The sequence below is a fragment of the Elephantulus edwardii genome, unplaced genomic scaffold (genome assembly GCF_000299155.1).
Source record: "Elephantulus edwardii isolate Elephantulus edwardi_28Jun2011 unplaced genomic scaffold, EleEdw1.0 scaffold00096, whole genome shotgun sequence".
Lineage (NCBI taxonomy): Eukaryota > Metazoa > Chordata > Mammalia > Macroscelidea > Macroscelididae > Elephantulus > Elephantulus edwardii.
Window position 1 is genome coordinate 7,970,093 of NW_006399846.1, and position 16,996 is coordinate 7,987,088.

Consider the following 16,996-nt stretch of genomic DNA (forward strand, 5'->3'; position numbering starts at 1 on the left):
GGGCCCCCAGAGCCTGGGCTAGAGCAGCTCCTGCAGTCCATGCAAACCAAAGCGCCTTCTGCACCTCCAGAAGGCACGCTGCCTTCCCAAACCATCTCACTTCTAATCTAGAATTTCTTCTCTCCTTGATCCTAACTTACATCTTCAAAGGCCTCAAGTGAGCTCCAGCAGGGCCTCATTCCTCATTTGAGAGAAACAAATTTCCTTGTTTAGGTGGTCTTAATGGGGATCAGAGAGCTAAGTGTTCTTCTGACACTGGACTCCTGTTCTGTGGTCTCTAAAGCCTTTTCTTGTTAAAGTCCAACAGCCTCAGGCCCTTCAAGTGGCCCCGTTGGCAGCTATCACTGTCTCTGTCATGGCTCAGGAATGGGCCTTTGTGGAGGCAGAGGCACCCAGATGGAAGGAGGTGCAGGGAAGTAAACAAAAGACTGGGGTTAATAGTCCGGAGCGCATGAGCATAAGAGAAAGGAAAAGGCTAGAAGGGGAGCCAAGGGTCTTGCCATCACAGCGTCTGCGAAGACATTTTTTTACTTCCACTTGTATGGCAATCTTGAAGGTAAAACAGCATCACTGAAATCCACAAGGGAACTCTGTCAAGGAGGAATGAGAATTGCACTCAAAGCTTTCCTCACCCTGAGAAAGAATATGGGACCTGCGTGTCTCCCTGAGTCTGAAGTCCAGCAAAACAAAAACCAAATCCAAACACGGCTCTCCAGGAAAGAGCTTTTACAGCAGTGCATTCTAACGTAGCCATATGCCTGGTAATTCTCTGTGCCCCATTCTCAGGAAGTGGGCCTGTTCTTCCTCTCCTGAGGGAGAGTCTTTGTTAACAGAAACCAGGAACAGAAGGTACGTGTGTGTACAAAGGGGTTCCTTGGTGTCTAACACACAAACACCACCCTACTCAAGCTGCGGCTGGATATGAAAGATCCTTCAGGCATCTAAAGAGATGTGGGGGCAGACTGCATACTAACCAAAAGGTTAATGGGTTGAATATATCAGCTGTCCCATGAGAGAAAGCTCATAAAGATTGCGAGCCTTAGGAATACAATGGAGGGTCACCATGAGCTGGAATCAACTCGAGGGAAGTGGGGTTGGCTTTCTGGTCAGTAATCAAAGGGTTAGTTTATGACTTGGGAATTTTATCAAGAAAGGGTTAGGTGCTGACATCCGGCTTCTATCAGTCTCAGGGATGAGGAGAATAAAGAAAAGAACTTTGCATTCCTTTGTAGGAAAAGTTCTTGGCATGTCTTCCAGGAGTAAAGGACTGAAGCCAAAGCAGGCCCTCGAGTCTATGCTACTTCTGTTCAGGATATGAGACAAATATCTTTCCTTATTCTGAGATGAGAACATGTGTTGACGTGCACACTTCCCAAGGTCTCTGAACTTAAACTCTGAGTCTCGGATGAACTGGCTGGGGGATGCATTGAGTTAAAGGCTCGAAGGTATTATGGATAGACCTAGAAATGATCTCTTTCATCTATGTGCTACTCAGAGGGGCTCGATCTGTTTTTAGGACAACAGTTTCCCAGCACTTCAATAAAGAGAGCTGCCATTACCCAGAGTCAGGTCAGCAGCAGCCAGGGCTGTCCAAGGCTGGGGGCCTAGGCACTCAGGTTTTCCGCAGAACTTATTAGCTGTCCTGCACAATCCTCTATCTTCCATCCTCAGGGCAAAAGGCATTGTACCAAATGACAGTTTTTCAGTGGGCAACCAAGGGCTCAGAATTCATATGTATTTGTCTGCTGAAAGCCCAGAGTTGGGAGATTGACTAAATTTGCATCAGGCTCATGGATGCTATGACAGAGACTTAGGTGCAGTTTAACCCTGATATCTACTACTAGATCTATGGAGGTGGGAAGAGACCCGGGTATGCAGAGAGGGCTGAAGATGAGATTCCGTGAGGTCCCAAGAATATTGCTACTTTTGAAGTTTGCATGGCATTTCTTCTGGGCAGGAAGAGCCAAGTCATCAGTTAACTGTAGATGTTTGTGTGTAAGTGTGAATGTGGGAGTGAGCTGGTATACCAAGGTAATGCTGAATGATGTATGTGGTGCCAACCTCACTGACATGCTTGCATCAGTGTTAACACTGGCGATCATGGGTTTCTTTAAGGCCAAAAACTGTCTAATGGTGGTCAGAGAAGAGAAGCTGCAGTGCGGTAGGCTTCTTCTGGAGGAACCTATAGCTTCTGCATCTGAACAAAGTGTGTAACACAAAGGAAGGGTACCAAATCTTTCCAATTCCAGGCTGGAGAGTAAAAGCAGAGCATAAGAGAAGTAGAAGAGAGAAAAGGGACGGCCAGGTAGAGACAGAGAAAGCGTTGCTCAGATGCATTACCTTAAGGATAATTTCTAATGTAAAGATACTAGTGAAGACATAGTCTGCATTGCCTAGGATCTGAAAAATAAGCACAACTGGATTAGTGACTCTGAGAGTGAACCGGACACTGACAGGAGAATGTGTGTTAGCGACAGACAGCAGCAGAGAGCCAGAGAGGGTGGTGGTGGTGGGGGCTTTACCTTCAGAGCAATTTCAATGGTGAAAATGGTAGTAAAAACAATATCAAAATAAAACAGAATCTGCAAAACAAAAGGAACAGGTGAGGGTGAGCAAGGGAAGGGAAGACAGGAGGATGGAGGAGAGGCCAGTGGTTGTTCACCAGAACAGAAACCACACTTCAAAAACCAAAATGCAGGGCACTCAAGAATTTCCACATACAGCTGGATAGGAACGAGTTAGGACACCAGCGGTACAGACCCACATCAAATCCTGAAGCCCGGCCAGCCTCAGCTCAGTGCTTTGGATGAACTCCCCAGATACATGAGCCTTGCCATGCAGACGTTGGCTGATACGGGGCTGGATGTTTGTCTCATGAGTCCAATTTATTTATAAACCCCAATCAAACCACTGGGGTGCCTGTCAAAGGGCCAGAGCAGTGATTTTTTTCTGTTGGGTTTTCCCTCCTTTTCCTTTAGGAAGCTGCAAAATGCTTAGATCACTTTGCTAGCTAAGTGAGATTCAGCCAGCTTCTGGTGTCTGTGGACATCTCCACTGGTGAGGTCACTTCCGGGCATGGAGGGGACATGCTCCAGGTGAGGCACACTCAGGTGCAGCATCGGCTAAGGGCTCATGCTTCATTAGGATTCAGGTGACGGTCAGAGCAATGGCCAACACCCCCTGTTAATCTTCACAAGGGAAGTCCTGGGTCAAGAGGCTCCAGGATCCACCAAATGGCTTGGCAGGGGTGTGACTTTAGATGGATGAGCTTTTCTCTCATCCTACCTGAGGCTTCAAGGTATATAGCAAATATCTATTAATTCTTATTCAAATACCATTCACCAGAGACTTGGGGATGTATCCAAATTTAGTTTTCTATTCTACAATTACCAAGGCTGGCTCTTTTTTATACAAAGTAAGCCTTATCACTGGCACCTATTTGCCAATGCTCTCACTTCTCCCTAGTTATTAGGACTGGCCAGGATGTGGGTAACGTCTGGTCAGTGAGCAGGGAGGGGTTCAAGAATTAGTTTCTACATTTTATTAGGTTTATAGGGAGTCAGGCATCCAGGGAGCATCCAGAGGACTCCTGATCTTTGCCAATTATCAGACCAGCCCAAGGTATGAATAAGAGGGTTCATGCCCTCTTACTTGCTTCTTCTGGTCCTCAGATAGTTTTTTAAAAGTCTTAATTTCTTACAATGCTTACTGCACATCTCATTTCCCACTTGGGACTTGGGCTCCTGATTGAACAATAGCATAAGCAACAGAAGGCGTGAGCCGAGCTACATTCCCAGAGGGAAAGGGTGCAGGGAACAAAAGGGGATACGTACATGGTTCCTGAAGGACGTGTGCTGGACAGGGTCCTCAGCAGCCAGGGAAATGCTGCTGAGTAGAATGAAGAAGAGAATCAGGTTGGTGAAGATCGAGTCATTGACAATGCGGTGACATTGGAGGCGGAACCTGCACGGTGAGGAGGAGAGAGACGTGTCAGGAACAACAAAAGCGAACAGCTTTCCAGGTCTCGGGAGCCAGACTCAGGTCTCCTTAGCCCCCTTCATCAGCTTGCAAAGGCAATTTCTGGTTTTGGAGTAGCCACTTCAACCTGAAGTCTTGCTGCTGGGTAATGGCACCCTATGACAATCCCCATTACCACCATCCTCACAGTACCAACCCCAGCAGCGCCAGCACACCACCTCTCTCTATAGAACGCTGTAGTTCCAAAGCCATTTTATAAGCAGGAAACTTTTGACATTTTAGAGAGTTACATCTGAGACCTTTGGGAATCTCTAAATTCACGAGTACTGCCGTGACATTAACAATTGGCTTTGGGGATTTCTTTTCTCTCTTATTTTAAAAAATTACTTTATGAGATCTACTTCATATTTTTATGTCTAGAGAATAACAGAGGTACCCAGAGATATGGCTGCCAAGAGACTCGCTAGCTACAGATATTCTCTAGGTAAGTTTGAGTCTGTGAAGGAGTTTGGAGGTATGCAGTTCAATTGCATATCTCAGCATAAACACAAAGAATTACACAGATAGACTTCTGGGAACTCATTAAGAGTGTCACACATAGTAGGAATTTTAGAATTCAAAGGGTATCTCAAATATCATCTCATTTAATCTTTATGAGAGCTTAGAAGGGGAGATACAGAAGTTATTTTCATGTCATAGTAAAAGAGTGGTGCCATGCCCAGAAACACAACTGCAGAGTGAGGCAGTCACGGTTTAATTCCAGGCCTTCAGGTTCTGCTTGTGGTGTGTGGCTAAGTGCTTGGAGGGACTCTTTCACTGCAGATGCCTACACAGTCCTGCAAAGGAGAGTGACTGAGATTACTCTGGTTCAGTGAGTGGTAGGAAGATCTGCAAGGACAACAAACCGGCTGAAGGAGCTGGAGTTTGTGTAGTGGACAGTCAGGAAGGGCAGAATGGCCTGGGGATGAACACAGTAGGGGCACTGCTGTCAGGAAATGGGAGCTCAGGTCAGTCTGGAAGAAGGACAAGAGAACCAGGCATCCCTAGACTGAGGAATGCCTTTAAAGGGTATTCAGAAGAAAATGTCCTTAATTCCAATTTATAGCACAAGATTCCCAGTAATGAAGAAGTTTAAAAGGCTACAATAAAAGATCATCAAACACACAAAAGGGCAAGACACTAAGATGAAAAATCAGCAGAAACAACAAAGTGATTTAAACCTCAAAGGACTGTAGAATTCTCATACATAAAATATATTTCAAATAATTAATAAAACAAACATTCTATCATCAAGATGATGCATTAACAACAAACTCTTAGACATAGACACACAAATGTGGAAAATCTAGCAAGAAATGGAAAAGCCTGAATGAAAAAACTATAATGATGGATACAAATAACTGGGTTAAATAGTAAGTTAGATAAAGGTGAAAAGAGAATAAAGAAATTGGAAGATATTATCCAGAATAATAAAAGAAAAATGAGGCAATGGAAGATATGCAAGGCATATTAAGAGAGGAAGAACAGAATAAGGACACGTAACATGTATCTATCTGATTGGAGTGCCCGACCCACTGCTGCTAAGTTGGCTCTGACTCAGACACCTCTTCAGGTTTCTGAGACTATAAATCTTCATGGCAGCAGACTGACCATCTTCATGCCTCAGAGTGATTGGTGGATTTGAACTGCTGATCTTTCAGTCTGATATGTTATATACTATACTACCAGGGTTCCTTGATTGGAATGCCAGAGGGAAAGAGAAGAGAAGATGAAATAAAGATATTATTTGAAGAGATTATGGCTGTAAATTTTCAAGAACTGAAGAAAAGTATGAATATCCATAGATGTAGAAAGCAAATATATTTAAACAAGAGAAATAGAAACCCAGGCCTCTATATATAGTAATAAACCTGCACAATATTAAAAGCAATAGGAGATAATGAAAGCAGTTAGACACAGCAGCCAGGTACTCTGCAAAGGAAAAATAGTTACAATGATGGTTGACTTTACAGTGCAATAATACTTTTAATGTCTTAAGAGACAAAAATTGTTAGCCTAAATTGCACTAAGCAAAACTATCTCTCAAGAATAAAAAATAAAAGCAACTATAGATAAACAAACATGAGCTCAGTTTATCATGTAGGGAAAGAAAATAACTGCGGAAGAATGGACTGGAAAGCACAACAAGTAGTGAATAAACAAAATGGTAAGTTGTACGTAAATTAAAATATATAATGTTTATAATATGGATAATATCCATAACAAAGAAGATCTGTTAATATGACTATTATTCAAATTTACCTACTGACTACTAAAACCAAAGATGAAGATATTGCCTACTTTTTGCCTAATTTTTGCAGCCCATTGGAATTGATTGAACGTGCAATCAAGATGTACTGGTGATTGAAATGCAAAAGTTAGAAACAAAAAAGGACTGGTGGTTGGAAACTGCATTGCTGATAGAAACGAAGTCAGACATCACATGATAGAATTTTGTACAACCAATGATATACTCATTACAGATATCTTTACAAAACATAAATGGCTACTACAGGAATGGACTACTTCAGCATCAACTGATTATGCCTGTAGAAAGAAATGGTGGAGAAGCTCAATCTCATTAGTCAGAACAAGCCTGAGGGATGACTCTCAAACAGACCATCAAGTGCTCGTATGCAAGTTCAAGTGGAACAGGAAGAAAATGGAATAAGTTCATAATAGCCATAATATGACCTTGATTATATCCCTCCTGAATTTAGGGACTATCTCAAGAACAGATTTGATGCACTGAACATCAATGACTGAAGACCAGAAGAATTGTGGGATGATATTAAGGACATTATGATTGAAAAGACAAAAAAAACACAAAAAAACCAAACAAACCCAAAATCAAAACAGATATCAGAAAAGTCTCAAAAACATACTCTATAATGTAAACAACTGAAAGCAAAATGAAGAAATTATGGAGAGAGCTGAACAGGAGATTTAAAAGGGCAATGTGAGAAGACAAAGCAAAATATTATTGCGAAATGTGTGAAGACATGGAGTTAAAAAAATAAAGGAAAAACATGCTCAGCATTTCTTATACAGAAAGAATCAAAGAATAAATTCAAGTCTTGAGATGAAATACTGAAGGATTCTATGGGGGAAAACACTGAACAATGGAGGAAACCCCCCAAAAAGACAGAAAGAATGTATGCCTAGAGTCACTATACCAGAAAGAAGTGGTTGACCCTCAACCGTTTCAGAAATCGCATAGAATCAAGAACCAGTGGTACTAAAAAGGAAGAAGCACAAAATGCATTGAATACAGTGTTGAAAAAGAAAGCTCTAGGAATCCATTAAATACCAATTGAGGTATTTCAAGAAATGGATGCAGCCATCGGCATATTCCCTTGTTATGCCAAGCAGTTTGGAAGACCTAGCCAACCAACTGGAAGAGATTCATAAGTGTGCCCATTAGAAAAAGATATAATGGAATTTGGAAGTTATTAAAGACTGTAATTAATACCACATGCAATTAATTACATTTCTGCAGATTATTTAAAAATAGCCAGAGTAGAACATTGATGGGTCCTGTCAGAAATTCAAGCTGGATTCAAAAGAGGCTGTGGAATGAGGAATATCACTGCTGACAAAAGATGGATCTTTGTGGAAATCAGAGATTATCAGAAAGATGTGTATCTATGTTTTATTAACGATGCAAAGGCGTTCAACTGTGTAGAAGAGAATAAATTATGGTTAACTTTCTGAAGAAAGGAAAATCTACTACACTTAATTGTGTCTGTGCAGAACCAGTCCAGATACTAAGAAGCAGATACAGAATAAAGGTCTACAGCATATTAAACCAGGAAAGGTGTGTGGCAGGGTTATATCCTTTTACCGTTCTTATTTCATCTGTACAATGAGCAAATGTGGAATCAGGATTGGAGGAAGATCAAGTAATACTCTGTAATATGCAGCTGAAACAACCTTGCTTGCTGAAAACAAAGGAGATTTTTGGTACTGATGAAGCTTAAATACTATAACCTTCAGTTTGGATTATAACTCAGAGTAAACAAAAATACTCACAACTAGATCAATAAACAATATCATTATAAAAGAAGAAGAGATTGGAGTTATTAAGGGTTTCATTTTACTTGGATCCAAAAATTATACATGGAACAGCAGCTGAGAAATCAAACAATGTATTGTATTGGGCAAAAGTGCTGCCAAGGGCCTCTTTAAAGCACCAAAGAGCAAAACTGTCACTTTGAAGACTATGGTGTGTTTGCTCCAAGTCAAAGTATTTTTAATCATCTTATCTGCATGTGCAATCTGGACAATGAATAAGAAACTAAAGAATTGATGTCTTTGGATTTAATGTTGGTGAAGAATATTGAATATACCATGGATGGTTAAAGAAACAAATCTGTCTTGAAAGAAATGCAGCCAGAATGTTCCTTAGTAGCAAGGACGGTGAGACTTCATCTCACATACTTTGAGCATATTATCTTCAAGGGCCACTCCTTGAAGAAGGACACTACACTTGGTAAATAGAAGGTCAGTCAAAAAGTGGAAGTCTCTCCCTGAGCTGGACTGACAAGGTGGCTGTAACAATGGGTTGACATACAACAATGACCGTTAGGATGGTGCAGGATTTGGCAGTGTTGTATTCTGCTGTACACAGAGCTGCTATGTGTCAAAGCCAACTTAGTGGTACCTAAATGAGTGAAAAATGTTTAAAAAATAGTGCCTAACTCATGGAACTGAAAATAAAGGTTGGGCTTAAAATATTAATCAACAAGCAACAGGGAAGTAAAAGGAAGCGAAACATGTCCTTCTGTTGAAAGGAGCTTTGGTGGCATAGTCCACAGGGAGTTGCATCTCTAACCCAAAGGTGTCACCTCTTTGGGTCCACCAGCAACTCAGGGCAAGAGAGATGGGCAATCTCCTCCTGTGTGATTCACAGCCTCTGAAAATCCACTGGAGGGTCAGCTATGAGTCAGTTCCAAATGAACAGCAATGAGTTGAATTGTAATGTTTGTAAGAGAAAAGTATTTGAAATCTCCTTTCTGTTCAAGGGAAACTCAACAGTCTTTGCTATTGAGTCAAAACTGATTCATGTGTTTTCACAGGTTTGTAAATTACAGAGGAGGAGAATATCCATATTTTTCCCCTGGAACAGCTGATGGATTTGAACCACCATAGGGAGTTTATGGACTGTCCCAACAGAACTCTATTGCTTAACTTTGTTGTTGCATCACACTGAGCTGAAACTGACCCAAACTGACCCTCCAGCAGGTTTTCATAGGCAGGTAATCTAATTGCATGGGAGGTGAGTGTCCATTCTTCTCCCGCGGGAGTAGCTGGTGGATTTGAATGTGAAGCCTTCGAGGCTGCAGCACAGCTTCTTACCACTAGGCCATTAGGAATATACCAAGAAGTAGTTTGGAAATATTGGTGATTGTTGCAAATATTGTGCAGGTAGTTAACATTGTTGAATTGTATACTTATAATGGTAAAATTTAAGTTATTCATTCTTTATTACATAAAGTGGTGGCCTAGTGGCAAAAAATTGTGCTGTAATCCCAAAGACATGCAGTTCGAGGCCACTATCTGCTCCACGGGAGAAAGATGGGCAGTGGCCTCTCATGAAATTATTGCCTGTGAAAGCCCACTGGAGAGTCAGCTGTGGGTCAGTTATGTTCTCTACAGTATACAACATTAACAATTCTTCATTACAATAAAAATAATATTAAAGGTAATGACCAAAGTAACTGAGAGATTACAAACATCAGAAAAAAATCAAGATATAAAAATAAAGGCAGGTCTTCTGACGTAGAACCCAAGACTCTTTCTCCCAACATTGTGCCTATAACACAAGCTTTCAGGGGGGTAGAGGGATTCCAGGCTCCATCCTTCATTTCATTCAAGTGAAATACAGGTGCCTATTAGACTGTGTCAAGATCCCATCTTTTGCTGTTCTCGCACACCTGTTGTTGGGGCTGAAGATGAAAAACGCACTGGCTTCGGGCATGGGCACGGCCTTTTCCTTAAGGTGCAGCTCAGACAGCGGGCGGGGACGGGGGCCCACAGGCATCTCTGGCTCCTCCTCCTCCTCTTCTCCTGTAAGACAGAAAGCAGCATTCTAAGAAACCCCACCATTCCCACCTGGTCTTGCCATTGTCCCACCTACTTCCACATACCTTCTTTCTGGCTGGAATTAAGAAAGCATTTGAATAATTGAACATGTACAGTGACAACCAAAACAGACCGTCTGCTCTGTGCCTGTGGGCACTGCTGGAGCTCACTTCTGTGACACGGCATTTCTCAACAGCATGGGGCTTGGAAATGGTGTGCCAGGAACAACTCATTCCAGTTTGTCCAGGACTGTTTATGTTTAGAACTGAACATTCCCACATCTGGAAAACCTTTCAGTCCCGGGCAAATTGGGATGGTTGGTAACCTAGTCATGAGGTGCTAGAAAAAGGTGACCAGAGAAGACGAGGGCAGCTAGGGGACATGCCTGACTTGTTGACTTCGTAAGATCCATTGCACATAATCCTGCCTTTGAAGGTTCCAAGAATTTAAATGTAATACTTCCCTCATTCCTGAAAACACAAAAATTCATGTGCTATAGGACAACAGGGCAATAATCTGACCACAAAAGGCCCTTTATTCAAAGGCTTAGAATCCTTTTAAGACACTGACACAAATTACAGAAGTTCCTTCACTCTCCTGGCCAGCGGCCACATTTAATGTGAACCAGGGTCAAGCAGCATATTCTTTTGCTTACAAGAAAACTGCCTGTGGGAGCCACTGTGCTGCTGCCTGTCTTGTTTTGGTCAAGCACATTTGGAAAGGATTCTAATGCAAAAGACAATAGTACAGAAATTCAGAGTATTGACTCTATGGTCAGACGCCTTGACCCGGGTCTTGGCTAAGTTTCCTTTTGGTTGTGGGCATTTTATTTAGTCCTTATATGGCTGTTTCCTCATCTGTAATATGGGATAATAACAACAGCTTCTACATCAGAATGGTACACAGAAAGCATTATTATAGTTGTCACTATTTTTGTAACCATAACCGTCTCCCTTCAAGGGAGGGACTGTAAGTTGGAAACTAGTATGAACACCTCTCCCAGTCTGTTCTTTACCTGTGATTCACACCTAAAAAACTTTCCATGTGCATTCAACTATTTTTGAAACACTCACTAGAATAGGGGGAATAGTGTTTTCCCCCAAATTCATGTATGCCCACCTGAAACCTGAGAATGTGACCTGAATTGTTAAATAGGGTCTTGGTGGATATAATTAGTTAATTTAAAATGAGGTCATATTGGATTAAAATTTACTCAATGATGTCAAGTTAGAACTGACCAACTCACAGACTCTCATGTGGGATTGGAAGCTGTAAATCTCATGGAAGGAGATTGCCCATCTTTCTCCTGTGGAGCTGCTGGTGGATTCGAACCACCAGAGAGGCTTGGCTTTTGGGTTACCAAGAGTCCCTTCCTACGGACCATGCCACTAGAGCTCCCTTATTGGATTATAGTGTGTCCTTAATTCAATGACTGGTGTCCTTATAAGAACAGGAAAGAAAGGATGCACAGAGACACAGAGAAGACAGTCCTCGACAATAGAGGCAAAGACAAGAGAGGTGCAGCTACAAACCATGGAACACTAAGGACTGCAAGAGGCCAACAGAAGCTAGGAAGAGACATCAAAGGAATCCCCCTAGAACCTTCAGAGGGAGTACAGCCCTGCTGGCCCCTTGATTTTGTATTTCAAGCCTCTAGAATTGTAGACCAATACATTTTTTGTTTTTAAGCCACCCAGCTTGTGGTACTTTGTTATGGTCACCCTAGGAAACATACATTCAGTATGTGTTCTCTCCTCATGCTGGCAAAGGCCTGCGTCTCCCTTTCTCAGGGTGGTTAGAGCACCCAGATAGCATCACTATCCTGGCTTTCCTGAGTCCCCTGGGCCCTTGGGATAGCCTTCCTAGCCTCCAGCAGCACCTCCATTTGACCTACAGTGAAACATACTTTGGATGACTGAGTACAAACATATCTGTCCTATCACTCTGGTGAGAGAAATCACATCTGAGACATGCTAGCACTTATTTCTTGACCATGACTAAACTTCTACACCAACATTAGTTTCTGAGGGGAGGGAACTTTGTAAAAGAAGAGGGTCAAGTTGAGACAAATCTCGTTAGAAAAAGTTAGTTAAGGTGGTTTATTGTAAAACCAGCTGTGCTGCCACACTCTTCTTTATTCTGGTCAAAATGAAGCCAGGTGGTGTAGAGACAAAAAAAAAAAAAAAAGGCTGGCTGAGAAAGTGGTACTTTATCAAGCAAGAAGCACTTAGGGATCTTTTGCTAGCGGACAGCAGAATATAGGCATAAATCAAATTCTTTCCCTGGGGTAATTAGAGCTGACCAGCAAGCCAATTAATATTTTCAGCAGAAAGAGAAGCAGGAGATGAAAAATTGCACACAGGCCAAGGGTTGAAGCTTTTTGACACTCAACTTTTAATAGAAACAAGAAAGGTAAGATCTTTACTGAAAGAAGAAGAAATAAAATCAAGATTGGCCTAAATACTGATATTTGCAATTTAATTGGAAATGATCTTAAATCCTTGTCTAGTGCTTGTGTACTTTTCAATTTTGCTCTAAAACACCTAACATTTTCTTCTTGATAGTGATTTTTTCGCAGCCAATTAATGATTATTTTAATCATTTATGTTTACAGAAAACCGTATGCCCTGGCTTAATACTTTTCCATATTCCAAATGAAAAATTTTGCATGCTTTTTCCACGACATTAGCCTGCCACACTGTTTATGAAATTCACTATCGATTTCCATTTCTGCAGGAATCAAGTTGGTCTATTCAGACATGCACAACAGCATAGGACTCAGCTGAAAATAACCTAAATTTCCGGCATAAGAGGAAACCATTTCTGAAGGACAAATTTGAAAAAGGACAGAAAATTGACAGCATGTGATGTTTAGCATGCCTGATTTTAAGGTGAGAGGCTGACAGGTTAGGAAAAGAGAGATGAAGTTCACTTTTGGGAATTGGAAGCAGAAGCAGCTGGACTCCTAAATTCAAATGTCAACAGAAACCTTGTGGGCTTTTATTTTCTCATCTCTGTTCTTGGAGGTTTGGAAAAAGTATAAGTCAGATACTGCTATGCTGTGGAGTTGCTTCTTTTCAGAATGGCAGGGAACAGGATTCAAAACGAGACCCAGTAGACAGCCGTATCTCGTTTTCTTGCTCTTCTTTTTACTGCACTTTGGAAATATTCAGGGTGTGTGTATGAAATTGAAGGTTTATGCAAGCCCTGTGTGAAGCAAGTCTATTGGTGACATTTTTCCAAGGGCACATGCTTATATCGTGTCTCTGTCACATTTAGGTAATTCTCACAATATTTCAAGCTTTTTTTGTCATACTAAAAAGAAACACTTAAAATATGTTTATATATTATTTTAATACAACACATACAAATTTATATAATACAATTTTAAAAATAAAGATTTCAGAGTATCCATCTGACTTCTATATATCTTGTTCCTATGAAGAATTCTAGTGATATAAATGGTTATGTACTTGATTGCTAACCTAAGTAAAAACAATTATCTGATATTAAAGATTAGAGGTTGGAGTATATCAGAGGTATCTTGGAGGAAAGATCTGGTGACCTACTTAGAAAAAATCAGTCAGTAATTGAAAAACCTATGCTGCTGCGCTGGTACACCTGGATTACTCTGGCACAAAAGGGCTGCCATGAATTACAGGTGACTTACTGAAAACCAATCTGACTGGTTCCTTTGAATCATTGAGTCTTAGTCCAAAGAGGGCTTTATAGCCCAAATTATAAAAAAAGTCTCTATCTTATTGCTTGGTTTTACTTCTTTGTGTCATTTACCAGTACCTGGCAGTACCTTTTAAATTTTTTTGTTTGATGTCAATAGAAGAAGCACCCTTAGAAGCACCATGTGAGCAGGGGCCTCCTCTGTTCTGTCCACAGTTGTATCATTAGTGCTTGTCACAGTGACCGGCACACAGAAGATGCTTCATGAAGTTCTAAGTGAATGGCTCTCTCTAAAGTTTCATCCAGTTCCAGCGTCCATGACAATAATCCACCACTCATCTTCCAGTATGTCATCCTATGGATTGTCACAGTGTTGCTGTGATGTTGAAAGTACATGAAATACCATGAAATCTATTCCTAGTGGATAGATTTCAGTGGAGCTTCCAGACTAAGACAGACGAGAAAGCAAAGCTGGCCATCCATTTCTGAATTAATGGGCCATTGAAACCAAAGTAGAACACTGCTGGAAGATAAGGACCTCAAGCTGGAAGATGCTAAAAATACAAATGGGGAAGAGCCTGTTTCCTTAAAGTCTATCTTAATGATGCAGATGGAGTAAATCTTTTACTTAATGAAAGATCTTCATTTGTGATGTGGAATGAATCAAAATGAGAGGGGGGGTAAGAGCCCTACTGGGCAAAAAAAAAGACCAAAATGGATGTCAGAGGGGACTCTGAAACTTGTTGTTGGATACAGAGAAGCAAAAGTAAAAGGAAGAAATGGGGAGAGAAGAATTCAAAGGGTAGCTCAAGAAACAAAGTTAATTATTATAATGAAATGAGTGAAGATATAAGTTAGAAAGCTAAAGGTGGAAAGTATGTATAACATTTCTCAAGCTGAAAGAACTGACAAATTGAAGCCACAAGTTGTAATCTAACAGTTTCTATGGACAAAATAATGAATAGTACGTGAAGCATCAAAAGAAGATGAAATGAATAAAGAATCTTGGACCATTCTAAGCAGCATATGATCAAGAACCAATGGTACTGAAAGAAGAAGCAAGCCACATGCAAGGAACTGGCAAAAAATAAGCTTCCAGAAAATCAAGGAATAGCAAGTGAGGTGTTTCAATAACAGATGTTACCCTAGACATGTCCACACAGCTATGCCAAGAAATTCGGAAAACAGATAATTGGCAAGTTGACTGGAGGAGATTAATATTTTTGTCCATTCCTAAAAAAAGTGATCCAACAGAATGTGAAAATTATCTAACAATATCATTAATATCACACCCAAGTAAAATCTCACTAAAGACTTTTAAAAAAACAACTCGAGCAGTGCATTGACAGCGAACTGCCAGAAATTCAAGATGGATTCAGAAGAGGGTATGGAATGAGGGAAATTAGTGCAGATGAGTCTTTGCTAAATGAATCATAATAAATTACAGATAACATTGCAAAGAGTGGGAGTTCGGTACACTTACTTGTACATTAACCTGTTCATTGCCAAAGAAATAATTATTTGAGCATAATTCGCATGGTTTAAAATCAGGAAAGCTGACTGTCAGGGTTTTATCCTTTTAACGTACCTATTCAATATGTATGTAGAACAAATAATCTGAGAAATTGGATTATAGGACGAAGACTGTCGCATGAGCATTGTACAAAGCTCATCAGCAACCTGCAGTGTACACATGATACAACCTTGCTTGCTGAAAGTGAAGAAGACTTAAAGTACATCAGGAAGAGAAAAGATTATAGATTCAGTGTGGATTACACTTGAGCATAAAGTAAGCAAAAATTCTCACATCTGGATCAATGAACATGATAAAAGAATAAATGACTGAAAGGAGAAAACATTATGGCAGCAGAGATTAATGTACCAGTGGGTAAGATGATAGAATAGGCAAGGTGGCGAGAGGATCTGACTAGACAAGGTGATAAAAGCATCAGCAAGTTGTAATTAATATATACAATATATTGTAATTTTATTTTAGAAAATAAATTAAGAAGAAAATGAATATAAATATAAAATAAATGTAAAGCATAATCTATATGAATAATGATATGAAAACCAATTTAAAAATTTTACAAGCATCTCTTTACTTTCCATATAAACTTGTAACTTTCTTTGAAAAATGAGTTTGGTATCTGTATTGGGATTGCCTTAAACATGTAGATTGCTTCTAGTATAGTTGTCATTTTCACTATGTTGAGTCTTCCTATCCATGAACAGGGAATATTTTTCAATTTGGTTAAGTCTCTTTTTGGTTCCTACAGTAAGGATTTGTAGTTTTCCTTATAAAGGTCTTTGGTGTCTCTGGTTATGTTTATTCCCAATTATCTCAGTTTGTGGTTGGCTATTATAAATGGTATCACTTGCTTTCTTTTTTCCCCACTCATTTATTTACAAAATTCTAATACAAATTCAAAGAAACTCTTTCAATTTCCCTCAACACCCATCAAATTGTACAACTCAATGATTAATGCTTCCCCCTGCACATCCACATCCCTCTGCTTCCAGCCTCTCCTACCCCTCCTGGATCCTTATACTCATTCTACAATAACAGTTTCATTCCATATTTATCCTTGTGTATTGCTTTCTTAGTTTCCTTTTCTCATGTTTTCTTTGTTACCATAGAGAAATCACACTAATTTTTGTATATTGATCATATATTCTGCCTCTCTATTAAACTGGTACAGTATAATCACTTGTGCATTCAAAGCATATATAATTTTCTTTAAAAAATCCACTCTTACATAGTCAATGTGCAACATTAAGTTTTCCCTCTAATACTTCTGTAACAGAAATGTAGGCACTGACTTTCATTTAGCACTAAAGCATTTCACACAGAGAAGCATCAAAGGAGAAATATATTCTCCAAATTCATAATTCTATGCAAATAATTTTAACAGTTGAGGGACACTGCTGCCTATACCTGTTTGAAAGTTATATTTAGCAAATTAACATTTTAGATTTTTACATTGTTATACTATCACTTTCTAAACCTGATAGAAAATTAGAACATATCTCTTTTTTGGAACATGAACAAAGTATAACTCTTATAAACATATTATTGTTTACATTAAATTCTTTGTAGATTAAAAAAATTATATAACAGAAAAAAGAATAAAAGATTAAAATTGTTAAAGATTTCATTTTACATAAATTCACAATCACCACCCATGAAGGCAACAGTTAAGAAATAAAATAATGT

At 39.9% G+C, this 16,996-nt stretch overlaps 1 protein-coding gene across 1 annotated transcript in view; it reads right to left on the bottom strand.

Annotated features, from left to right (window-relative positions):
• CACNA1C (calcium channel, voltage-dependent, L type, alpha 1C subunit) overlaps positions 1 to 16,996 on the bottom strand; it is an 847,113-nt gene that overhangs the window by 155,818 nt on the left and 674,299 nt on the right. Inside the window, exons 19-22 of the mRNA XM_006891374.1 lie at positions 9,954 to 10,086; positions 3,834 to 3,963; positions 2,523 to 2,582; positions 2,341 to 2,400 (exon numbers count right to left, since the gene is read on the bottom strand). Of these exons, the coding sequence (XP_006891436.1) occupies positions 2,341 to 2,400; positions 2,523 to 2,582; positions 3,834 to 3,963; positions 9,954 to 10,086 (383 nt within the window). The remainder of the gene's footprint in view (positions 1 to 2,340; positions 2,401 to 2,522; positions 2,583 to 3,833; positions 3,964 to 9,953; positions 10,087 to 16,996) is intronic.